Source organism: Pyxicephalus adspersus, chromosome 4 (assembly GCF_032062135.1).
Source record: "Pyxicephalus adspersus chromosome 4, UCB_Pads_2.0, whole genome shotgun sequence".
Taxonomy (NCBI): domain Eukaryota; kingdom Metazoa; phylum Chordata; class Amphibia; order Anura; family Pyxicephalidae; genus Pyxicephalus; species Pyxicephalus adspersus.
In genome coordinates, this window is record NC_092861.1 from 151679841 (window position 1) to 151707463 (window position 27623).

Sequence of the window (27623 nt, forward strand, 5' to 3'; positions counted from 1 at the left end):
TTGTTTATGGAAAAGAAGGATGCTGCAAGTCTGCACAATTTTTCTAAGCTTTCAATTTTAAGTTGAAAACAGGGCCTCTTTAAAGTCTTTGGAACAAGCAATACAATGGTATGGTCCATTTCATGGTACACCATGATGTATGTGTTGAAGGTATTCATTCTAATATTCATACTTCAATTTATGTGGCAACTTTTAGTTCTTCTGATTTAAAACAGGATGTACTTTTTTCAACTCATCTTTTGTATCACTTACAAACCTTTCTCCTAAACACGGGGTATTGTTTTAGAGCTTTGTCGTCACTGTGGTTGGTTAATAATATCGCTGTCAAATTTCGGAAGAAAAGAAAAGTCCCACCACAAAAACATCCACGCTTCCAGCCTAGAACTGAGGAGCCCTCAAGGTTCTGGCCCAACAACGAGGACATTGCCCTCATCTCCTCTGTTTATTTTCTATTGTCATCTCCCAACTCTCATTAACCAGCTGGATGACTTCTAAGTCACATCTTGGCTTGTGCGAGATCCCATTCTGCCTCTCCCAGTCCTAATTTATCTAGCCACAACTGGACCCTATCCATAAGTTTCGTTTCAAGTGTTCTTCAGTTCAAAAGAAAAAAAGGGACCAAAAACTAGGCCTCGTCTTTTGGGAAAACAAAGGCCAATGATGAATATTATAGAAGAATGTGTATTGGAACTAATTATGTAAGAATCAGTCAGTGGGATCAAGTCATGCCATTCAGCTGTGTGGAGGAGAGCTGGGCTCAGAAGCCATTTCCATATTAAGTGTCATTTTATAAGCATTACATAACCAGCGTGCCAGCTATGGTGGGATGAAGACCTCAGATCAACCCGAATTCATATTATCATGCACAATCAGATCTAGGGAAAGCTTTAATTCATATACTTTCAGATCATAGACCAGACCTAATTTCTGCAATTTCAGCTCCAATTCATCACGCTGCAGACCTTGAATCAGCTATAATTCAGGCACCCTCAGATCTCAGATCAGCCCCCAAATCATGCACCATGGGACCTTGGATCAGCATCAATTTGAGGAGCATTAGTCTAGGTTAATGGATCTTCATGTTTGAAGTAAATCCCATTCATGCACTTTCAAACCTCCGATCCGCTTCCAAATTCTTATACCTTCACATCTCAGACTTCCCCCGAATCATGCACTTTTAGATGTCAGATCAGCCCAAAATCATGAACCATCAGACCTTTGAGCAGAATTAGGAGAAGCACCATCATACCCCAGAGCACCACAAAATCATGCATCTTCTGAAGTCAAATAAGCCCCAAATTATGCACCTTCAGACCTCAGATCAGACTACATTTATGTACCTTCTGATCTCAGACTTGCCCCACATGCAATTTTAGACATCGGATCACCAATTCAAAGAGCTTAAGATCTCAGATCAGACCACAATTATGCAAATTCAGACCACAGGTAAGCTTTAAATCATGCACTTTCAGCCCCAATTCATCACCTTGCAGACCTTGGATCAGCTCCAATTCATTCACCTCCAGATCTCAGATTGGTCTCAAATAATGAACCGTAAGACCTTGGATCAGCAATAATTCAAGGACCGTCATATTTCCATTGGACTCTGATAATGCATCTTCAGACCTCAGATCATTCCCAGTTTATGCACCTTCAGATCTCAGATTGGTCTCCAAATTATAAACCATCAGACCTTGGATCAGCATCATTTCAAGGAACTGCAGAGCTCAGATTACCACAAATACATGCACCTTCAGATCATAGACTAGTTCTAATTCCAGATTAGCCCCAATTTATCCCCCTTCAGACCTTGGATGAGCTATAATTCAGGCACCTTCAAGATATCAAATCAACCCCAATCAATACATCCAGTACATTCACACCTCCAACCAAATCTAATTCAAGAACATTCAGTCCTCAGACCAGCCCATTTTTTTCACTGGTCCTGGATCATCTAACAATTCATGCACCTTTAGGTCTCAGTCTGTCCCCAATTCATGCTCCTTAAGGTCTCAGACTGTCCCCATTTCATGCACCTTAAGGTCTCAGACTGTCCCCATTTCATGCACCTTAAGGACTCAGACTTTTCATGCAATTCATGCACCTTCAGGTCTCAGACTGTCCCCAATTCATGCACCTTAAGGTCTCAGACTGTCCCCAATTCATGCACCTTAAGGTCTCAGACTGTCCCTATTTCATGCACCTTCAGGTCTCAGACTGTTCATGCAATTCATGCACCTTCAGGTTCCAGACTGTCCCCAATTCATGCAACTTCAGGTCTCAGACTGTCCCCAATTTATGCACCTTAAGGTCTCAGACTGTCCCTATTTCATGCACCTTAAGGTCTCAGACTGTCCCCATTCATGCACCTTCAGGTCTCAGACTGTTCATGCAATTCATGCACCTTCCTACATGTGTTGGACTTTCCTCCCATCATACAGAAGCATACTGGCTTTCAATCTGCCTCAGTGTGTCTTTGTAGGACTTTGCACCCCTCAGGGTTTGAATAAAGGTTTTATAGAATAACGTCCTGTAGGGAATTATTCTATATAATCATATTTTATACAAGGCATTATAATTTATCTTTAGAGTTTCTCCTTACTTTGGATCATTTACCTGTTGATCTTGACAATTGTTGCATGTATTCTGATGGAAGGCTCTGCCTTATTTGTGGTTTTGATGCCAACATGGGGCATTCTGCCCCCTAGAGGTGTGGCAGGGAGAGCAGTTATGACCTCCATGGTAAGAGCAGAGTCCTCAGCACCTCTCCTGCAATCTCCTGATTGCAGGATGAGCTAAAAATCAGCTCAATGCAAATGTATATCACTATAATGGGATTTACTTATAATTTCAATAAATGAGAATTATCTTCCTTTATGAGGATAAAACAAAGGCTGCAATGTTTTAGATATTAGCCAGAAACGAGTAACCTGCACACCATGGTGCCCCCCCACACCTTTTATTTGCAATCAGCAATTCCCTCTGATTCCCATCAACCTTCATGTGTGCCGCAGGATTTTTTCAATGTAAAAAAATGTGCCGTGGCTCAAAAAAAGTTGAAAAACACTGCCGTAGGGAATTATTTTATATAATCATATTTTATAAAAGGCATTATAATTTATCTTTAGAATTTCTCCTTACTTTGGATCATTTACCTGTTGATCTTGCCAATTGTTGCATGTATTCTGATGGAAGGCTCTGCCTTATTTGTGGGTTTGATGCCAAAATGGGGCATTCTGCCCCCTAGAGGTGTGGCAGGGAGAGCAGTTATGACCTCCATGGTAAGGGCAGAGTCCTCAGCACCTCTCCTGCAATCTCCTGATAGTAGGATGAGCTAAAAATCAGCTCAATGCAAATGTATATGTGTTGTATATTGGGTAAGAATATCACTATAATGGGATTTACCTATAATTTCAATAAATTAGAATTATCTTCCCTTATGAGGATAAAACAAAGGCTGCAATGTTTTATATATTAGCCAGAAACGAGTAACCTGCACACCATGGTGCCCCCCCACACCTTTTATTTGCAATCAGCAATTCCCTCTGATTCCCATCAACCTTCATTACAGATAAGGAACGGAATACTCACAGACTCAACGCCCCTCAGTCCATTCTTAATGTTGTGCACTTCCTTCTCCAACTCCGCCAAGCTGAGGACAGACAGAGATTATGGGTTAGTATTGCTGTTTATAATATATAATTATGTTAATCATCAGGCTCTGGTTTTAGGGGCCCAGGGATATTTAGCAAAAAAAAGAAAGAATTCTATTCAGATGAATTTTGTCAGTTGAGTTGTTTCAGCTACATAAGGGTTTGTACTTCTCTACAGCCAGTTGAGTGATATATACCACTCCTACCACACTGCATAGCCAGAAAAGTGACAACATTCTTTGCTACCACAGTTTTTAGGTTTCTCTTGTGTCATGTTCTATCTCTTGCACCTAGATAGATCTGATCGCTTGTGTATAGTGAATACATATAGCCAATGAGATTTAAAATTAACAGTCGCATGGGTTAAAATCTGAAGCTTTTTGAACTGAGCCCATAGGTCAGATAAAGATAAGCAGGGATAACATAAGAGAAGTAACGCACTTGACTTTGGCCGCCTCCGGGAGGTGCTGCAGCTCATTCTGGATGTTCAGGATATCCGGGTAGGTCTTTTCGAATATCATAATCAGGTAATGTAGGAGGGTGATGTTCCTGTCTATACTGGATTTGGTGTCAATGATTTTATTTAAGCTTCCGACTTTAAATCCAAAAGCGTTTCCTCGCTGCCCTTTGTTCATATAGTTTCCGAATGCCAGGACAACTTCCAGGAGCTGCTTTAACCGTTTACTCCGCATCAGTTCCTTACACGCCATTAAAATAGCTGAGAAGACAAGAATTGGGAAAAATGATTATTACACCATACTAATGAAGCTTCGGCTATTGAGGTGCCTACAGGAATGATATAAGTATTGGGGGGTCAATGTGAGGCCCCCTGCTCATTTTGGGCACAGGAGGAGGACAGACCCAGGAACCCAATGCAAGGTTGGTGGGGGCCCCTCATAATAGGCAAAGGAGAAGTACAGACCCAGGAACACAATGCAGGGTTGTTGGGGGGCCTCATATTGGGCACAGGAGGAGCACAGACCCAGGAACCCAATGCAAGGTTGGAGGGGGCCCCTCATAATGGGCACAGGAACCCAATGCAAGGTTGGTGAAGCCCTTTATTATGGTCTACAGGAGGAGTACAGACCCAGAAACCCAATGCAGGGTTGTTGGGAGGGCCCTTGTATTGGGCACAGGAGGAGGACAGACCCAGGAACCCAATGCAAGGTTGGTGGGGGCCCCTCATAATGGGCACAGGAGGAGTACAGACCCAGAAACCCAATGCAGGGTTGGTGGGGGCCCTCATAATGGGCACAGGAACCCAAGGAAAGGTTGGTGAAGCTCTTTATTATGGTCTACAGTAGGTAGACCATAATACAGTAGGTACAGACCTAGGAGCCCAATGCAAGGTTGGTGGGCATTCCTCATAATGAACACAGCAGGCGTACAGACCATGAAACCCAATGCAGGGTTGGTGGGGAACCCTCATAATGGGCACAGGAGGTCTACAGACCGAAGAACCCAATGCAGGGTTGGCGGGGACCCCTTATAATGGAAAGAAATATCACTGATAGAGGTCAGGACACTGAGATTGTCACTGCTGCTTCCACCAAGCACCAAAATATCATTTTTGGGGCCTTCATTTAGTTGCTAGCTTGCCCCTTGTTCCCATTTTTAGGGCCATGAAGCCACATTTTCATAAATACAATAATTCATGAAATGTCTTCTTGTGCCATCCAGTCCTGCATGTTCTGGTGACAGGTTCTCTTCATTCTCTCTGCTCACCTTCCACTTTGGGTTTGGTCTCCGCCAGCCTTTCCGGAAACTTCTTCTTGAAGAACAGAGCCTGCAGTCTCTGTTGGTAATGGTCGATCCTGGAGAAGAGGACAGACCGGTTATACTATGTAAACAACATATTTCTATTTTAGGAGCAACTAAATGGAAAATCTCATGGACAAAAAAAAGAAAACTGGAGGCTGGAATTCTGGAATTTCTGATAATGGCCCTTCTACAGACTGTAGATGTCAATTGATGAAAAAGAACCTACACCTTGTTCTTTAGGAGCTTACAGGACTGAGGGCTCCTCCGCAAGATCATGTGACAGCAGTAGTGAATATCAGGGCAGCCAATCACAAAGCACCAACACTATCACCTGACACGAAGGGGATGAGTCACATGTTTTTACACCTCGAAGAAACGGTATTCATACTGAATGGCACAGTGGGGGAACCAATGGCTGGAGAGGATGTGCAGCTGATAGGGCTGCCATTTATTATTGGCTGATGTAAATTAATATTGAACTGTATTTAAATAGCACCAACATATAACGTAGCACTGTACAAAAAATAGGGAATGCAAACAATGGAGGAAAAGAGGACCTTGCCCACAGAGCTACATTACCTACATATTGGCCTCCATATTTCAGGTAAGTAAATGTTCCATTGTCCCTGCGATGTTATTACCGCGCCCCTCAGTGCCGGCTACCTCACCTGCTCATCTCGTACAGGAAGCGGTCCGCTCTCGCCATGCGGTCAATCTCGTGCTTGTGCTCCTCCAGCAAGTCAATGTCACCCTTCTCTGGGACGAACTTCAAGAGCTGGAGAGACAACATAAAAAAGTATTTATTAGATGAATAATGGGTGACATGGAATGGAAATTCAACATAGAAAGGGGTCCTAACCCCGGCCCTTGAAAAAAAAAAAAAAAATGGGGCTTTGGAACTCCAATATGATGGAAGAGAATCTTCAATGTAACAAAAATAACATGGATGATGATGATTTCTCATATACCGTATATATATATATATATATATATATTTTTATAAATATAACAAACAACTGTGCAGAATTGATTTTGAGCCCCAGTCCGGGTCCCTTGTGGCTGAGGAGGGTCTGGAGCCCTCGTAAAAATTTTCCACTTCCCAATGTCCACCTCTGATAGTAATAAGAGGACCTAATAGACCTCCCTGCAATATTATATTGCTGGAAAAATTAAAATGAAAGGAAGATACATCAACATTGAAACCCTGGATGGACCACGATGTGGTCGCCCCTCATTATGGGTGCAGCAGGGGTGCAGACCCAGGAACTCGGGCATGATGGGAGCTCCTCATAGCGGGCACCGTTGGGGCACAGCTGGTGAAGATGGTATTGGTCAAACAGATGGAGGACTTTCAGAGGTTTAAATGTTGTAAAACCTTCCAAAAATTACTTTTTGGGTAGATTTATTTTTAGAAAAAAAACTCTGTACTACAAATCTCCACCAAAATAAGAGAAGATATTCATGCAGAGATGCCGCATTCCTACGTCGGATTCACAATAGGCTTTGTGTATAAAGAGAAGAAGGATATTTAAGTAAACCCAGAACACAGACCCCATGTATCAGACTACGCCCCGGGGTAACATTACTGTGTAACATCATTAAATAAGTGGAATCCTCGTGCCACACGTCTGCCCTCACTGACCTTCCACCACTTACTAATGTCTGTTGCCCCGAGCTGTCCGGTCAGCTTACAGACAATCCAGACTGAGATGATGATACGGGGACACCGGCGGCGGTCGGGGACATATGTATAGAAATGAATGGCTTCCTGTATGGCCGGGTATATAGTCAGCTATGGACATCGTCCTCATATACAGCCGCCAGTGTCTGATCAGTGGCAGCATTTATATCAGAAGACAAAACGCTCAATGTTCCCTCACCCAGCGCTGGGAAATAAATCACAAATCTGCAAATTCCACCTCCAATCTATTCTCAGAAATCAGGAAGAACACAAAATTCTATATATAAATATTGTGTGCATCTCATCTGTACCCAATCCTGCCTGAAACCAGAACCAAGCGCAGGATGAAGTTATATCAATGTATAATAATAGTTTGTGATGGGGAGGGGGGGTCATTAGAGTGTCAGCTCCTCAGGCCAGAGACTGATGGGACTGGCTCAGTGATCTCTGTACAGCACTATGGTATATGTCAGAGCTATATAAATGTATAATAACAGTATGTGATGGGGAGCGGGGGCATTAGAGTGTCAGCTCCTCTGTACAGAGACTGATGGGACTGGCTCATGCCGCTGCCAAACCAGAAGCTACGAGACAGCAGACAGACTGCGAGTCTCACTTCGGGCTCATTAGTGTCGGATAGGCCCTGGCCCGGGGATTCGTCTGAAGGGCTGCAGACCACAAAGAAAGCATTGTGTGTAAAACAACACCGAGAGAGTCAATAAAAACTCCGATTTTACTAGAAGAGCCACCGAACCCTGCGGATAACACGCTGCTCGCATTTTCCATTGCTGACTGCACTTTAGAAAGTGAGAAGATCTTTAACGTCCTCAGGAAGAGATTTACTTCTGGCAGTTTAGGTGACTCTGCGAGGGTGCAAATGCGGCAGCCAAAATTATTGACTTGAAAGCTTAACTTTTGGCAAACGTTGCAGAGCAAGGTTGCTTTGTTTTGCTGCAATTCTGTAATTCTTACCCAATTGGGGTGACCAATCTTTACCAGTTACCCCATTGATAGGTGATGTTGGTCTGGGACACACCCCCAAAGACAAGGTAGAGGTCTGGGCCACGCCCTGCATGGACAAGGTGGAGGTCTTGAACACACCCCCCATAAACAAGGCGGTGGCCTGGGACAGCAGTTGCCAGTGGGACAGTGTTGATCCACGAGAAAATTTTGCTGGTTTGTGGCTCTGGCCGGTGCGCCCCCCAGTGGGGTAAGGAGAAGGACCCCGCTGGGGGGGGGCGAACCAACCAAAAGATTGGTGACCACTGGTCTGGGACAGGGCCCCTATAGACAAGATAGAGGTCTGAGGCACCCCCACCCAGAAAGGAGCATCTTATAATTATAATGGCAATGCACCCTGCCAGGCGCGCTGTGCCCTCACAGATTAGCTGCCGCTAAGTAACATCTAATATATCACAGGACTAAAACTAACGCCTCAAGTAATAGACACAAACATATGAAATGATGTCTCTGCAATATTTTTGGCACTGATATAAGAATTTTGTCAATTCTAACATTTTAAATTGGCAACTTTTATTAAAATAAGATCTTGCGATCCTGCTATGTAAGTCTTTGTTATGACACTTCCTGTTAGAGGGTGACAACACTATTACTGTCTCACAGTTGTGCTCATTCGTTGTCACCCAGGCTTTCCATAGAGACTGACAGTAGTTGTATCTACACGGAGCACTGATAAAAATGCATTTATATTATAGACACAGAGCAAAGATTTCACAACGCTGAGATTTCACCCCTGAGAAGCAATGAATAAAGGATATGAGGATGTACTGACACTCTGCAGGGGTGAATGTTCTCATACTGTTATTGCAATATTAATGATTTTCCTCCCCCTCCACATTCACTCACCTGCTCCAACATGTCTTTCGGGAGGTCCTCCTGCTCATCCATCTCCATGATGGCTTTCCTGATCTCTTCATTGGAAAGCTTCAGCCTACAAATATACAGAAATAACACAAATGTTACTAATGGCAGACACAAAGCTTGTGAGGGCGCCAACAAGAGGTCAGCAGACTAACCTGCAGGTGAGAGGACTTTACACACCTCTGACCATCACAATCATGTACAATAAAAATGGGAAATTCCAACTCTACCCAAAGCCAAATCCTAATCGTCAGCTTTTTAGGGATGCAAATGGCACCGGAGCCGGGTCTATGTGAGCTGCTTCCCAATAGGCAATGCAAGAGACATAAATGCGTGCACTGCTGGGTTTTTGTTTTATTGGCTAAGATAATCAGGGCAAATAAAAAAGGAAGGATTCCTCCATTAGGGAAACAAACAGAAAGCCCCCTGCCAATTTACTCACTGGTAACCCCATTTCTGCTTATTGGTCCATATTCAGCCCCTCTCTCATACTATTGGTTGATGATTAGCCACCTTTCTGCCTATTGGTTGATGATTAGCCCTCTCCCATCCTATTGGTACATGATTAGCCCTCTCTCAGCCTATTGGTCCATTATTAGCCCTCTCTCAGCCTATTGGTCCATGATCAACTCCTGCTCTGCTTATTGGTCGCTAATAAGCCCTTTTCTGTCTGTTAGTCTATAATTAGCTCGTTCTCTGCCAATTGGTCAGTAATAAGCCCCTCTTCTGCCTATTGGTCAATATGAAGCTCAGTATCTGACTATTGGACCATGATTAGCTCTCACCTGATAAAACACCCCTCTTTCCCTATTGGTCGTTGATTAGCCCTCTCTCTACTTATTGGCCAATATTAAGCCCCCTCTCTACCTATTGTTCTATGATTATCTCTTGCTCTACTTATTGGCCAATAATCAGCCCCATCTCAGCCATTTGTTCCATTTGTGGCCCCCACTCTTGCTATTGGTCAATAATAGGTCTGATTTCTGCTTATTGGTCCATGATTAGCCCCCTACCTGCATATTGGTCAATAGAAAGCCCTATCTCTGCCTACTGCTCATTATTGGGTCCTCTTTCAGACTATTGGTCCATGATTAACTCCATCATTGACAATTAGTCAATACTAAGCCCTCTTTCTGTCTATTGGTCAAAAATAAACCCCCTCTCTGCCTATTTGTCAGCAGTAAGCCCCCTTTATGCCTATTGATTTAGAATTTGACCCCTTTTTGCTTCCTCCCCTCCCACACACTACACATTTACTTTAACCTTTGGCCCTGGTTTAATAAATCTCCAAGGCTAGAGTGAAGCTGGGGGATCCAGCAAACCTGGAATGGATTTCCTAAAAGTCATTTGCTATTTGCTAGCAAATGTTTTGAATCCTGGACCATATTCATTCAAGATTTGCGGAATGTGTGTGTTCCTCAGAAGCCCCCCAAATACATTCTAAATGCCCCCTCTGATGAGCCCACAGCCATTTGTTTGCATTATTTGCCTATATTGCCACCTCTTTCTCTCTCCAGAGATTCATTACTTAAATTATCATATCACCCTAGGAGAGTGGCAGGATCACCAGGTGAAAATAAAGGAAAAAGAAAACTAATGCAGCCACCACACCTGTGTACTGCTAAGCTGCAATAAAAAAATTCAATGTTGCATTCAAAGAATCTTTAAGGTAAACCCAACTGTAAAAATAATTGCTCACAAACACGCCGGGGTTCCCCTTCAAGTTCAAGCAGCGTCCTTGACAGAGCCTCCCGCATGGTTAATCCGGAATGTGGAGCATTTCAGCGGATTATACAAAACATACACGCTGATAAGTGATTAAGTATAAAAATATACAGTAATACCGAGCTGATTAAACATGTTCTGGGCTGATTTCAGATTCCACAACAGCGTTCAAAGGAAAGAAAAGAGAATATTCCGTATCAAGTCGCATTCGTGTTCCTGCGACGGAGCCAATGTAAACTCTGGCAGGCCGTTTGGACGTTGCAGCAGATATCCCTGACACTGAAATATGTCAGCCTTAATGTCCACCAATCAGCAGCAGCTGGATGCGCGGCGGTGACCTGGACACCAGCGAGGGCGATAAATAAACACCGGACCCTGGGCACAAATATTTTGCTTGGTGGGATGAGAAGCTTGAAATACTTCACTGAAATCTAAAAAACACGTGCTGCAGAACGGGCGAATAGGAAAACATCACGCAGCGCCATAATGACGCACCTGTCCAATGGGTCCACCAATAGGGCGAGAGGGATTGGCGGCCCATTTACATATTTGTGTTGCATTGACGCATGTTATGTTGCATGCATTGCATTAAGGCTGCCCATTGAATAAGAATGGATTGCTCCTGCAAATGACCCAAAGCGCATGGCACCGTAAAGAAATAATGAGCAAACCTTGGAAATGGGCTGCAGTTATACTGCATTAGGCGCATTATTCTGCAACATAAATAAGCCCTGAAAGTTTGTATTTCCCCAAAAATATTGCAAGTATAAATTAATATTTGTAATAAATGCAATGAAAGTGGTTTAAAGCAATATTTAGGTATGTACACTTACTTATCTACGCTCCATCGCCACCTCTCTGCTGCAACACTGCTACTTGTTTCTGTCCTAAGGGGGTTGCGTGTCCCCGCTATTGGGAAGGGAAATAGAAGGCAATGTGACCTCCAACCTCCACTAATTGGATTCCTGCACTGCCCAGGATCAGTAACTGAACCGTGTAAAAAGCCGTCTGGATTTGATTGCGCTGCATTATATCGCAATTCGTTTTGATTACAGTTGCAATGTTTCCTGCTGTTCATTGATTTTATTCTCGTCTGGGAATAAAAAGTCATCTGGAATTCCGGGAACACACAAAGAGATAACAATCATTTGCTTCCAGGATGCCCTTCGGAATCGGTCTTGAATTTTCGGTCTCGCAATTAAAAAAGAAAGAAGCTGCGAGCTGATGATTGCAGCATGTGTAAGAGATTTGTCCCTAAAACACACATCCTCATTTTGTGTGCCCATCGCATTATCTGCGGCGATTCCCCTAAAATATGAAGAGTGATGGGAATTCCAAGGCCTTTAAATGTCATTGCCAGCATGCTGATCGCATGGTTTGTGTATCACAGCCTCGTCCAATAATGCGCAGCAACAAGAATTGTATATGTTGCAGCTTTAAAAGTTCATGGCAGTACATAATTGTGTGTTAGATACAAATAAGAATGAATTGCAACCCAGCACACCAACACGTCTCATCTGTTGCCATGTGTTATGTTAGCGCATGCCTTACCTGTATATAAATGCATGCATTAGTGGGAACATGACCTCAGTGCCGAGAAGCATCTAAAGACATTTGTGAACTGTTGATGTGAATAATGATCAAGATTTCCATAAAATTTCTTATAAGATGCGGCTGTTATTAAAGAATCCTTGGTGATCCTGCCATGATGGATCTGTACAGACACTTTCCGGGGTGTCAATGCCCTGTTCCTTTTTCTTAACTCATACCTGCGTAGTCACCCTGTCACATGGGTTTCTATTGCAGCTTCCTATATTGAAGACCAATCTCTGGTACTCCCTATTGTTATGCAGGGTATTTGGTCTTGTCTCCGCCCCTCCTGCAGTTTCCTGCAGGCAGCCTGTAGTGGGGGGGACTAATAGGCCCCTCCCACAGCTATTCACACCCTTTGTTGCTATTTTGAAGAATCTATTTAAATCAGAGTTCTAATATCCAGAGTTCAGCTTTAAGGTAACATGATAAAATAGACTTCTGGCTGCAGGAGAACGGAGACTTTTATTAGTTCTCAGGAACTGCAGCGCCCATTCTATTTCAGACTAAAAAAATCTTAATGAATGGAAAATGCAATTTCAAATGAAAAATGTGTCAGTTTAGGCTAAATAAAGAGAAATAACCGCAGAGATTTATGTGCAGCTCATGTCAATTAGATCCAGCTGCTGCTCGCCATTAGAAACACAATCTGCAGCATTTAGAGCTCGTTCAAGATGAAGCAGATGTGGTGCCGGAGTGGTACTGAGAGCGAATATATCTAAGGCAAGGAGCCGAGCGCAGCAACCCCAACCAATCACAGCTCGCAGAACCTTCAGAATGATGACTTCTGATTGGCTGGGTATTGGGAACAATGTCATGTAAAGAAACCCTGGCACCAACTTGCAGCGTTTTTCCTTTCCCTGCAATATTTCACTTGCCTGACTTCCTTATATAACTTACTAGGCTCCTGGGAAGGGGAACACCAACACTGGGGCTGCTGAGATTGCATGCAAGATTCGGAACCAATCAGCAGTCCCAAGGTGTCTGCATGTCCACAAAAGTAAGACTTGTACCGGTATTAGAAGTCTTCTAGAAGTTATTGGAACAACATGTTGCTATACTGCGCCCATGTACCCTTTTTTCTGTTTCCATGACTTTGTGACGCCAAAAATCCTGAATTCTCTGCCTACCCTGACCATTGGCGTGTCTCTGGTTGCAAGTTTACCTGCAGACTCTGTACCCCACTTTGTACCTGGTCTCTGCACAGGTGTGTGGGAGAGTCATCGCATGCTGTATTTGCCGGTTAGGTGCTTCACACCTGGTGGGGGTGGTGAGAGTTGGATTATCTGCTGGGGTCCCCCATCCCAGGTTGCCCACCACTGTCTATGGTGACCCTCCAATGTGGCCCAGGTGCCTCCATGACACCATTCTGCATTATGCACATTGTGGCTTCTAGTTGGCTGCCATCATATTGAATGCTACAACTGGAAATGACAGTCAGATTGTTCAATACCAGGATGTGATCACTGACCGCTAGCCGCCCACTTACTTAGACAGCAGAATGACGCAGTTTTGTGCCCGACGTCCATCAATCACGGACAGTTCTTTGACCTTCCGTGTAGTCAGGTAGAGATCCTCCATGGAGTCCATTTCCTTCTGTTGGGAGATGAAGAAATAAGATGTCACAATATATTCAGCAAGATGGAAAAAAGGTTGCTCATATTTGCATGCAATGCACCAGGTTGTAGAGTAATGCAAATCCATTTTAGCGGGACCCCGATTTGTATAAATGGCCTAAATGAACCCACCTATAATTAAGGACGCATACCATGCTTTGGATTGTGCTAGAAAAAACAAGGGATCATTTCCGAGCTGGTGACCCATTCAAGACATTCTCAGCCAGGGTTCCTCCAGAGGTTGCTAGGGGTTCCTCAAACTTTGGCTGCTTGACCTCCCATTTGATGACACCTGCATGGTTTTGGGGCCACCACTACTTAATATAGCCAGCTGCATGACTCTAATGATGTTTTTAGGTATGGTCTTTATAGCAGGAACCCTTGAAATAACTTTCAGATCTTCAGGAACGCCGGCTATAATTCCTTTATCCACAGATCGCAGTATATTAGTGTGGGGGTCAGTGGGAAGAATTCCTCTTACATTTCTGGCCAGTGGGAAGAATGTCACCCTTACAGACAGCCAAAAGATCATTGGTGTCAGTGATGTAAGAGGTACCAATTGCTCAAGGAACCCTCAGCAACCTGTGGAGGAACCCTGCTCTATATTCTATAAAGATGGTATTCCAGCCACCAGTGTAGGGGGCATTCTTTCCGCTGGCCACCCATTTAGGAGGCCTGCTAATCCCCAGTTTTAGTAGGGGCTCCTGAAGGCCTTAGGTTGGAGTCATCTATGGTTTAAAGAGGTCTTCTCCTATCAGCCATCGTGTCACATGACCATTCCGAAGACTTCAAATAATATCTGAAATATTAATATAGTAAGGGCTCCGATTGCTGACCTCCATTATATAATGCTGTTTAATGGCTGGATCACTAGGGTCTTTGAGCAGTCACAGACTCCAGGACAAATCTACAGAAGCTTTGACCTGGTTCTAGTCTTCCTGATGGTGGTGGGTCAATGTCTGGAGACAACTAGAAAGTATTTTCACAAGGTGGGCGGTGATACCTGTCTACCTAAATATGGATTGTTATCCTCCACCAGCATGATATCTCCTGAGGATTTAAGATGCCACCAGGTTGGAGTTCTGCAACCATAATGGAGCCATGTTCTTCTGCATGCTGTAAGAGCGTTGCCTGTGGCCCCTGACAAGCCCACCTGGTTTATGGATAAAGTTAGACAGCTTGTGGCTCGCTTTACTTTTTTTTGTAACCCTTTTCTAAAGAACTAGAAGGAATCATCACTGGAATTCACCATGGCCATGCTGCCAAGCTGGAGAGGTCAGAACACCAACATTGACCTCCAGTGGCCCAGCTGTGGATGGATTGCATAATAAACTCCTCCAGACTAGGGGGACGCCTCTATCCAAAACAGCCTGTTGTCTATGGCCATAGCTGGGCTCACCCTTTTCTGCTAAGTTGTGTCAGGGTAAAGCTTGTGTTACCAAGTGCAATACCAACACACACAATTGTGTGTTCATTGTGAACAGCACCCCAACCCACTGGAACAATGCTGCTCCAATATACAATGGTTGCAGCACATGGCAAAGCACAATAGTGCACGATCATAAGTTGTGGTGTGCTACATTGATACACAGCACTCATTTTTAATCTGACCAGTTCTGTATATTCAAGGGAGAGTGTCATTGAAGAGTGAAATCTAATTACTGTAAGCTAATACACAAATCATCATTGTCCATTGCACCGCCATATTGAAAAAGCACATAAATGTTAAAGAGAATCTAAAGCCAAACCAATATTTCTGTTGTTTTGGTTAAGATGGTGTGAGGTTTGAAGCTTTGGTCTTTATTTTCAGAAGGGAAGAAGGGAGACACCAAATTCCCAGAATCGTATTTGGATCTGATGGTGATATGGAAGTGTTTGACGGCTCAGCCAACTGTTCTCCATTTTCCGATGACTGGAGAAGGAGATAAGGACTGGAACACCAACAAGTTCATTCTGATATAAAGTTAGGTGCTATGTAAATAAATAGCCAACGTTCTCCTATTTAAATCTTCTCTGTTTCAGGTGGTGACACATCCCCCGGTGTCACGTTCAACCAGCCCTGGTTTACAAGGTAGCCATTTACAAGACAGTTCTTGGCATTTGAGCAGCTATGCTACCAAGTCCGGCTTTTTGTTATATTGTGTTTGTGTTTCCACGACTTGGGACTCCTGTGACCCCAGAATTCCCATTTCTAAGGTTCTAGAATTTGCCTGTTTGTTGCCTGCCCTAACCATTGTGCCTGCCCCTGGTACAGATTATATCTTTAGATTTTCTACCCCCATCCTGTACCTGGTCTGCCATCTGCACAGGTGTATCTGAGACACACTGTACTCCCTGGTTAGGTGCTTCCTTACCGACAAAGATTTTCCAAACCCCGGCGCAGGTTTCCCTCAAATGTCTATGTCTAGACCTCCTAGTCTGGCCCGTGTGCCTCCATGACACCATTATCCACAACCATTCTGCTTTATCGGTAACAAACACTTTTCATGGGTTCAAAGGTGCCCATTTATCAGGGTTAACATTCACTTATTGGCAGCTGGCGGTTGCAGCTTCCTAACTGCTAAGGAGCGTCTGAATATCTATGAGATTATCAAGCTCCAATTCCATTGAATATTATCTCTTGTCTGTTCTCAAGCTGTGATGAAGAGAGCAGATCTGGACCCTGAAACGCGTTGGTTTTATACAGCTTCTTAAAAAAGGGGAAGTGGGAAGCTTCCTAACTGCTAAGGAGCGTCTGAATATCTATGAGATTATCAAGCTCCAATTCCATTGCATATTATCTCTTGTCTGTTCTCAAGCTGTGATGAAGAGAGCAGATCTGGACCCTGAAACGCGTTGGTTTTATACGGCTTCTTAGAAAAGGGGAAGGGGAAGTTTCGGCATGTTACTACCATTTGGTCACCATGAGTGCATCAGCTACTGAAATGGAGGTGGAGGGAAGAATCATGGTGCTAAAAATGCGGCACCTGCAATCTTTACTGCTAAAGTAGCTCCTAGAGTTTAGGTGGAGTGCACATAAACTTTTTATTAGAAGAAAAACTTCAATCCATGTCTCCTTCTCCAGTCCAAGGTTTAATTACTGCCAATGTCACCCTCCCTTTGTCCCGGTGACTACTCCAAGTTTTGGCTTTAGATATAAATTGTTGACTTCTAGCAAAGGCAGCGGAGTCTGTTCTGATTGGCTGTAAGAAGAGCATAGAGTTTAGCATTACAGAACACACAGAGGAATGTACTCACCTGTTTTAGGGGGATGTTAGTTAGCAGGTCCTATGCAGCCAGCCGCAGGTAAGGAATGGAGACATGCCAAAAATTAGTCAAAGAGACAAAGTTACCAAGTGAATAAGAAGCAGCTGCAGCAATGCTAAAAACATACACAATGAGCAGAACACGGTTTCCTCCACCACCGGGACACAGAGACACCAAATAGACCTATCACAGCACACAAAACGGTCACATGATAAAAAAAAACTCATCAAAGGTCACGTCAGTGTAACCCTTTAAATAAAAATAAAAAATTCATGTCAGTGTAACCCTTTAAGGTTCTAAATTATTAGCTGTTCACAAATATCTGCCTCAGATCAGCCCCTGCTTAGCATGTGATTGGCTACAGAGTTACAATGTTGCAGGCTGATGGGATAGTAAATACCTGGAAGTGTTTCACTGACATTATATTATATAATAAAGTAGGATACATTTAGATACATTGAAATAGATGAATGTGTCATCAGTTGCAGATATGCAGGCCGACCACAAGAGGCGGAAATACCCGGAGCTGCGCTCCACCGCATTGCCGTCACTCGGATCGTGTGCATGTGCCGTGCCAAGCACTTTGCATACTTTAATTATACAGCTGTGAGTTCTGCAAATATTGCTCTAATGTTACTGTAAACATATTCTGTGTCCAATATTTAACCCTATAGAGGAAATTTCATGTCCCTGCCTTCTGTACAATGCCACAATCACCTGCTTGTGGGCACACTTGGACTTCACGTCCCTCAGCATCAGCCAGTTGGCATTATCTGCCCGGTACTAGAATACTGAGCTGCTATTGGCTCCTCTTTTTCGGCTCGGGGCAGCCAGATTTTTAACTAATTTGCCAGATATGAGAATTTGGGACACAGTTGCCCAATAACCATGACATGAGGGGCAAAACATATGGCCGTACAAAAACCTTGCACACAACAAGTGGCAGGGCAAGATCCTTTAGTATCCACAACACAAAAGTCAAAGAGCTTCCAACCCATGTGCTGATGGCAGCCCTCTATGTCTCCTTTGGCAAGCATTACAAAAAAAAAAAGCCTTCATTAACCTCTGTAGATGCATGCACTGTGGTGCAATTCATCCTCATTACAGCAAATAAACCTATATCCTTTCACTCTCATTCTGCACCTCTGCACCCCCAGCACTGACTTGTAATCTGTAGTATAGACATAAGGTAGCTGCACATGCAGATGGAAGGGAGCAGAGAGTGCTTAGTTTAGGCTTCAATGACTCTTTCACCTCTTGTAATGAATTGCTCCACAGTGCCTGCAGCTACAGAGGGCTTGCTTTAAAGCTCATTTATCACTTGTTATGAATATGTTCAAATAGCAAAGACAAGTTCCACGCCTGTTAGCCACTACTTTGGAATATACATGGAGGCTGCCATTGCTGTCTTATCCTTTAAAAAATACCAATTGCCTGGCAAGCAGTATTTCCAGTAGGGGGCACTACTATCTGCTTTCTATTGCTTTCTGTACAAGAGCACTTTAAGCATTAACAATGCTTTCTTCATTTTCTAAAAGTGAATAAAATCTTCCAGGGTCCAAGTAAATTTTTGGCCTCTGTGACCCATAAAGCGTCTTCAGGTCACCGGACCTACCTGATGTCGCTGGTAGGCAGAGAACATTCGTTCAAATTCCTCCAGGTCCAGTGATTTAAATGCTCTAATGTCATCAATCTCATTCCAGATTGTGCCGGTGATTTTATCCTGCAATACAAACATCAATCAAATAAATGACTGGCAAGATGGCAAACCAAACCTAAATAGTAAATGGCACCAGAACACAATTTTGGTGTAAGAAGCCATGTCAATGCACATTAGAGAAAATGGTCATTAGGTGATTAGTAACTATTTTTATTAGATTTATTGAATGAAACATAATTTAATGTAAAACGTAATTCTTATTAATACATCACAACAAAGTAACGGGACCCATAAAATGGAACTAAGCTCCTTGGTGGGTGGTGAGCCTCTGCCATATTCAGCATTGTGCACAGCATATTATGGCACAAACTTACCTGTGTGCAGCCGCCCTTCAGTGATGACCAGGACCTGTCTGTATCACATCCTCGGAAGGTGCCATCTTCACCATCTTTGGCCATTGGATAGCTATTGATGATGTCGCTCTGGCACAAGTGCAGGCGTTACATTATCCCCAGCACCTGGCTCTGTGTGCGGCACTGGCACTGAGCGCTACTACACAATGCATGCACCGTACAATGTAGAGCTAAAACAAAAAGCCACCAGGTGCCAGGGATTTATTTTTTTAACATAAGAGATATTGCATTGTTTACCTCCTGGTAACATTTTGCATTTTGAGTTTAGGTTCACTTTAAATATTTGTTTTTTCTGTTATTGATGCTTAATCAGCGTTGAATGGTTTTCAATGATATTGGCAAAATGATATTTCATTTCTATCATTATTTCATGATTCTTGTACAAAGCATTTATCAGTGAATACTTTCCCTTTCTTTACATACAAACCTTTCACCTTTATGGTCTGTGACATTCTACAAAAGTGACCCACCAAAGAGAATCAGTAAGTTGACCCCGTAAGTAATGTGAAATCATTTATGGAGTTGGTGTGAGATTTCCAGCCAGGAATGTTCCAATAATATCCATAAAGTCATCTCCTTCCCCGGAGCTAATCTCTCAGTGGTAAGCCCTAGCAAAACATTGTTTATGAAGAACGATTCTTTATGGACCTCCCTGAGATATCGGAGCAGACAGCGACCACTAACACTACTGTAAGAAGGCTGTGCCGGTCCTAAGTGGAAAACCACAGGCACCGCTAGAATTTACAGGAAGAGAGGCAAAGATTTAGGTTGCTGTGCCCTCTGCTTAGATTCATGGCAATTTTCCATGCAACCACAGACCACCAAATAGGTCGGAAGCTGGAGGTATGAGGACCCAGAGGGGACGTATGGGTTCTCCGGGGGTTCCCCTGCTTCCTATAACAAGTTCCTCTTTGAAATGCTGAATTTCTAAAGAGTCAGTCCATCTTAAAAAGTATAGTTTAGAGTTAAAATATTACAGACCATTGTCTTTATATTGGACCTATAGTCTATATAATAGATGTCCTAAATCTGTCTATTATCAGGGATTCTTTTAGTTGCTGGATTCTTTTATTTTATTGTATGAAGAATGTATATGGAGTAGCTGGGACATACAAAGGTGTGGCTGAACACCCAAAACCCAAGGTGAACAAGAAACAGAGATGGGAGTTATGGATTCGGGAATTATGGATCTCATTGGAGGCATTCTAGATCATATTGAGGACTAACTCCTACCACTAGGATTCACTTGTGCCTATTATAGGTTCACTATCCAGTATTTTGACCCCCCCAAAAAATATAACATAATAGGCTGTTCAGAAACATAAGCGGATGAGTACCTGTAATAAATGTATTTATATTATATGGAGCAAAGTCTGAACACCTGACCATTGCACCTATTGCAGACTATCCCATTACAGAACCATAAGCATTGGGTTGTCTACGCTTTGTAGTGTTATATATCCTCCACTCTTCTGGGAAGGCTCTCCAAAGGGTTTTGGAGGGTGTCTGTGGGAATTTGCCCCCATTTGGGAGGTCAGGTGCTGATGTGGGATGAGAAGATCTGGCTCACCATTCCAATTCATCCCAAAGGTGCTCAGTAGGGTTGAGGTCAGGGATCTATGCAGGACACTCGGACACCAAACTGGTGACCCCATTTGTTTATGAAGCTGGCTTTGTACCCGGGGGCACAGTCATGGGGGAATAGAAAAGGGTCTTCACCAAACTGTGACCAAAAGGCTGGAAGAGGGCAATTGTCTGCAATGTCTTTGTATGATAGAGCACAGCAATAGAGACTGATTGCTGTCCTTTCCTCTCCAAGACTGAAAGTATCCCCCAGCTGAACGAGCATGTTCACAAACTCACTCCAATAATGTTTAGGGTTGGAGCTGATGTCCATAGACACCAATGTACAAGGGGGATATCCAGAAGCCAATCACAAGGCAGACTCAGCTTTAAGAGAACACCCTGATTGTCCGTATATGTTAAATGGTTGGAAAGAATTTCTTTCAGAAGTTCCGCCATATATTTTACTTTGTGTACATGGTGAGGCACCAAAAACTGTTCCCCACTTTGGGACATCTGGAATATGAACACAACGTTCTTTACATCACATTAGACCTTGGCCATTTGTCATCACCCTCATATCACAGGGACTATAAGATGTCCCATAAACCTCAGCCAAGTGTCCCGTGTTACGTGCCATAGACGTCTCCAACCTTCCTCCAAGGCTACTCGGCTCCTTCCACTTCCAGAATAATGGCCCCATTGTGGTTCTATAGGAAGCCTAAGGAGAAGAATAGCTTTCACACCCGGAGAACAGAAGGTGTGAGAACCTGCGAAGGGGCCAATACTTTTCAGGAGCTCAAATTCTCTCCAAAACATTTCATAAAAGCTCAGAAAAAAGTTTATAAAGCCCTTGGATAAACATTTCTCCTATACATTGCTGTTGACTTTGGAGTTGTGAGGCTGAAATGTGCTTTTCTGGGTACAATGCCTAAGAAAATCGTGTAGGATGACCCGATAGAAATTCTGCTTTTCTATTTTTCCTATAGAAGCCTCAATTTGTACAATATACCGCTCTGTAGAAGAGCTTAACCAGGCAGGAGGAGCGCGCTCTATAGAATGTCAGGGAGAATAATTCCATATGTTTCCTCCGGCACTCCGCTTCCCTCCCACAGAACATCAGAAGAACTGGATGGGAACAAATCACAGGCTAAATAGCCCTATTGTGTGACTGTGGGGGGGCATTAGAGTGTCAGCTCCTCTGTACAGAGACTGATGGGACTGGCTCAGTGATCTCTGTACAGCACTGCGATATAGGTCAGAGCTATATAAATGTATAATAATAGTGTGTGACTGTGAGGGGACATTAGAGTGTCAGCTCCTCTGTACAGAGACTGATGGGACTGGCTTAGTGTTCCCTGTACAGCATTATGGTATATGTCAGAGCTATAAAAATGTATATTAATAATGTGTGACTATGGGGGACATTAGAGTGTCAGCTCCTCTGTACAGAGACTGATGGGACTGGCTTAGTGTTCCCTGTACAGCATTGCAGTATATGTCAGAGCTATATAAATTTATAATACTAGTGTGTGACTGTGAGGGGACATTAGAGTGTCAGCTCCTCTGTACAGAGACTGATGGGACTGGCTAAGTGATCTCTGTACAGCACTGCAGTATATGTCAGAGCTATATAAATGTATAATAATATGGCTCAGTGTTCCCTGTACAGCACTATGGTATATGTCAGAGCTATATAAATGTATAATAATAGTGTGTGACTGTGGGGGGACATTGGAGTGTCAGCTCCTCCGTACAGAGACTGATGAGACTGGCTCAGTGTTCCCTGTACAGCACTGCGGTTTATGTCAGAGCTATATAAATGTTCTGTTAGTAAAAGAAAGGATAATCTCCTCACTTAGTTTTAGCTGGAATGGTGCTGAAACTCTTCCATGTATCTTTGTTGTAGAGATCTCTGCTTTGGTTACAGTTTTAGCAGCGGCTTGCAGGCCAAACTACACAGCTGGATCATTGGTAGGGAATTGGCTCTCACATTTGCACCTTTTCTGCTTTCTGAATAAAAACTGAATTTACAATCTATGTCTCTATTTCTTTGTAACTAATACAAGGGCCTGCATTGTTCTTATAGCTCCGTGTATCCCCCGGCATTTAGCATTGTATCAGCTGCATTGCACAGTGCTGTCCGCCTAACACTGTGAACATGCTTATGACCTCAGTGACTTGTCATTCCTTTTCTGTCCAATCAGCAGATTTGTGGGCGGATCTATGACCGGGCTATATTGCCTAACTGCAGCGGGGAAAAGTGAGGTCCCAATCTGACTTTGAAAGTAGATGAATAGCAAAACTGTCTGAACAGCATTACAAATCCCTTGGCAGCCATATTATCTCACATATCTGTATCTAAATTGTATTGTATTTTAACTAGTTACTTTATGTAACCAGTACCTGTGTGACATTAGCCTTAATCGCCAGGTAATTACAGAAACAATTCACCTGCCATTGACGTGATGGTAAAGGTCCCAGGACAATCATTAACCTGAATCAAGTGAACATGACTGCTGTTCAGACATTAGATTTCACTGGCTGCATGCTTGCTCTAGGAAAATGACTCATAGAGCTGCAAATGGCCATTTGGTCAATGCCATTCATTTCTAATAACTGCCAGTAGAGGGTGCACAGACAGCAAGCAATGATTTCTGATTGGCCGTGCAGGGTAGCGGCGCTCGTTCCAGCTCTTTATTTTATTTACTTAAAAAACAAGTTTCCAGAAGCTCCGAGCGTAAGCTGATAAAAAAACGCCCCGGAATTTAAATAAAAATAGTTGTAATAAAAAGGAGAACATTCGCGCTGCATTCCATGCGTCCCAAGACGCCCATTCCAAAGGCTTCACATGAGGCCCAGCGATCAGCTGAACTCGGCGGGTTCGTGCGGCAGCTGTCCAAATCTGAGACCATCAAATGTTATCAGAGAGAGGAACGTGAGAGCGGATTCCTGGAAAAATACAGCGGGAACACTGCGTCTCCTGCAAAATATCCCATCGTGTCCGGCTCACCAAAGGGTAGACGGATCATCCTACCCGAGTAAATCTACGGCCAATTTTTTTAGTTTTGGATGAAGTGAGGAAAAGTTATAATTCCAACCAGGATACAAAAGATACAATGATTGTCCGAACCATTGGGAATCATTGACAAAGCAGTGCCTAGGGTCAGCAAGGGAACAATGGCTCTGGAGGGGGGATGTTGCTCCTGCCAAAAAGGTATCCCAACAGTAACAGGAGAGAAGATCCATGAGATAAGAAAAGACATCATCAAAGAGATTCCAAGAAAACAATTGACTACAACTTTCAACGCGTTTCGGTGTCCAAACAATTCCCTTCATCAGGGCTACAAGAACAGGAAAGAACAGATATAGAAATAGAAACTATGGGCCTGATTGACCTGGAGAAAATAAATGATCATGGAAGAACCTGGGTGATCCAGCATACATGGAAAAGATTTCCTAAAATGATTTGCTCTTAGTTGGGTTTTCTGGATCATCCAGGTTCTTCCATGATAGTCTATCTTCTCCAGACTTGGAAAGCTTTAATAAATATGTGAATGTATACTGCTCATTCAAGTCCCTGTAGCCCTGATGAAGGATTGTTTTTGCCCAGAAATGTGTTGGCTGTTAACCACATTTTTTAGAAAAGCATTTAATTTTTTTTTCCATGTTTGTTATCCTTGTTGGTATTATTTTTATTCACTTTCTGCAGCAGGAACAGCAAGGAAATTGCTTCCCTTTAGAACTGTTGGGTATGAGATTCCCCCCTCCTCTAGTAACAAGTACTCTTGGATTTTCTATGCATTTCAGTTTCTTTGAAAATAGTCACACGAATCACAGAGGAGGTGAATCTCCTAAGCAATTAAATTAAACTTAAAGCAATACTTATCCCTTCTATGCTCCAGCGCTTTGCTCTGCTTCCTTCTCCGTCTAGTTCCGGTGCTTCTCTACGTTATTCTGTCTACTTTCTGGTTATCCAGGCCGTCTTTCACTTTTTCCCCTATAGGGGGCGTCACTGCACAGGTTGCACTCACATTACTAAAAGGCTGAATGGAATATATCATATACACGTGGCTCAGCCCTGGATGAATGCCCCACCACCAGCACTGTCAGAGTTATTATCTGTAGACTCTCTGCAGTCTCTAATAACATAAAACACCCACAGTTTTTTATATCCAGAGACCATGTGATTATTTGCCTAGGCCCCAGGGGGAGCACTTGGTAAGAAATGGATAAATTTTTACATGCCGTAATGTATCTGGTGACCATGTGTCTCCTTTGAGGAGTAAACTCTATATAAAACAATCTCGATATTATAAATATGTGAAAAGAATAAACTATACAAAAATATAATCATGAACATCATTTGTAGGAAGTGCCAGGTGCACAACTGCGCCCCCTACTGTACCTCATTCAGCTTGGACCAGTTGAAAGACTTCAGCGGGTGTGAGGGTTGTGGAATCGACTTCTTCCTCAAGTTAGTTCCAGGGTTAAATGAGTTCAGAGGCGGCGCCGTCATACCCATTCCAAAGAAGGGCGGAGCTCCCGGTGGAGGTGGGGGTCCCCCTGGTGGTGGTGGTGGCGGTGGAGGAGGAGGGAAACAGGTAAATGATTGAGGGGGAGGAGGGGGTGGCAGGTTTTCAGATAAGGATGGTGGGAGAGGAACGGGGCCCCCTGGAGGTGGGGGAGGAGGAGGAGGGAAAGAAAGGGCACCGCCATTCTGAAAGACACAAGATACAAAATTATAATTACCAAATCTGATGACAACTTATTAATTGTTATCAAAATTCAGCTCACATTCATAAATATTGCAGATTCACAGTGTGTATTTTTTACTAAATTGAATCTAGGACACATTGTAATGCTCAAAGAAATCCACAAGAGGAGCCTGGAACAATGATAATTCCAAAAAATCGTGCCAAAATGGGCCAAAAAATCGTGCCCAAAGCACTGCCCCTTGTTGGGGTATCTGAGGTGAAAATCCAGGAGCTAAAACATTCTATAAAGAGCAGCAGATCAAAATAAGTTCAAGAAAACATTCATTATATCATTGACAGTAACCACCAACGCGTTTCGCATTCTGAACACTTCCTCAGGGCTACAGAAATACAAAAACAATAATTTCCATACTTTGGGGTCTTTTTATAATTACACAAATCTTTTATGTATACATGATCAAAAAATAAAATATAGAGAATATTAATAAATACAAATTAAAGATTCTGATTGATTAAATTTTTAATGCTTTTTATTCGATAATATTCTATATTTGCAATATTCTAATATTTAGGTATTCTATAGAAACTATTTATTAAATAATATCTGAAATTGACATTTTTTGTTCATTTTTTATATAAAAGACTTAATATTTTGTGTCTTTTTAACTTTCACTTGCATTGTTGTAGAAAGAGAATTGTTGGACCTGAAACACGTTGGCTGTTGTGTTCAACCAACTGAAACACTGTTTCTTTGGACTCTCTTTGTTCTGGTGCCAATTTATTACTTTCTAACCCTTGTTTTGCCGTCTGTGACTTTTTTTTTCCCCCAAGAACAGCCCCCCCCCTCTTATGGCTCTCCCCAGATTGACAAAAACAATAAAAAAACTAAATTTGTTTTACGGAGATTGTCTTTCATTATCAAACAAAATGGTGTCCAGAGGTGGGACAGATCCCAAAGGTTGGAGCTCTCCAAGACAAAAGAAGATACACTATCATGGGAGAACCTGGGTGATCCAGCTAACCTGGAATGGATTTCTTAAAATCGTTTGCAATTATTTGGCAAATGTTTTCAATACTGAACCAGATCCATTCCAGGTTTGCTGGATCACCCAGGTTCACTCATGATAATCTATCCTCTACAGTCCTAGAGAGCTTTAATAAATCAGGGCCCAATGTTTGAATTTGCACCCCAGCACCAAATCCACGGATCTCCTCTCTCTTACCGAGAACTCGTTCAGCTGAGCCATGAGCTCCCCCATCTGGTCCCGCGCATGCCGCAGCTCCAGTGACTCCTTCTGCAGCTTGTCCTTCATCTTGTTCAGGGTCTTCATCATCTCTTCCTTCTCCTGAGTCTTCGTGTCGCATTCCCTCTCCTTCTTCTCCAGCCGGCTGGTCAGCTCCGTGTGCTCTGCAGGATGGACAGAAGGGAAATGCATAAAATCCGGTGACCCCATGGACATTTACCAGATATCACAATAAATCTCCGTGCTGGTATGGTGATCAGTGGTTGTGTTACTAAACTAAGCCAAATCATTGCACCTCTAATGGTTCTCATACAGTCCTTGTATCTCAGAGCTCAGGGGGGCAACAGGAGAAGCAGCACAGGGAATCAATAGGAGGTGCTACTTAAAAATGAGAAGAAAAGCAGCACGAGCAGTAGGGGGCTCCAACTAGTCTTCTGGCGCTCCTTCCATGTCCAATCAGAGGCTGGAGGTAGGAAAAGACATCACTATATTCGTTAGCTGAAGATGGAGTCATCTGCCTGGATGTGTGGGAGGAAACAATTTTCCAGCTAAAGATATCCGGATGGGGGGCAAGGAGGTAAGTGTACAACAATCTATTACCTGGACCTGGAGGTCACCCCAACCCAGAGTTCTACATTACAAACATCTCCATATCTGATCAATACAAAGAGTGACTTACCTTTCCTGAACTTCTCTGCTTGTTCCCGCCATTGCTTCACCTCGTTCTCATTAACTAACCTAAGAAAGCAGAATCATCAGATTACACAGTTCACTGTACAGCACTATGGTATATGTCAGAGCTATATAAATGTATAATATTAGTGTGTGACTGTGGGGGAACATTAGAGTGTCAGCTCCTCTGTACAGAGACT

General features: G+C 43.1%; 1 protein-coding gene across 1 annotated transcript in view; it reads right to left on the reverse strand.

Moving 5' to 3' along the window:
• DAAM2 (dishevelled associated activator of morphogenesis 2) overlaps positions 1-27623 on the reverse strand; it is a 135631-nt gene that overhangs the window by 19682 nt on the left and 88326 nt on the right. Inside the window, exons 13-23 of the mRNA XM_072410001.1 lie at positions 27431-27489; positions 26731-26915; positions 25198-25509; positions 18769-18876; positions 17145-17174; positions 13781-13887; positions 8962-9046; positions 6083-6189; positions 5379-5467; positions 4095-4371; positions 3592-3652 (exon numbers count right to left, since the gene is read on the reverse strand). Coding sequence (XP_072266102.1) covers positions 3592-3652; positions 4095-4371; positions 5379-5467; positions 6083-6189; positions 8962-9046; positions 13781-13887; positions 17145-17174; positions 18769-18876; positions 25198-25509; positions 26731-26915; positions 27431-27489 — 1420 coding nt within the window. The remainder of the gene's footprint in view (positions 1-3591; positions 3653-4094; positions 4372-5378; positions 5468-6082; positions 6190-8961; positions 9047-13780; positions 13888-17144; positions 17175-18768; positions 18877-25197; positions 25510-26730; positions 26916-27430; positions 27490-27623) is intronic.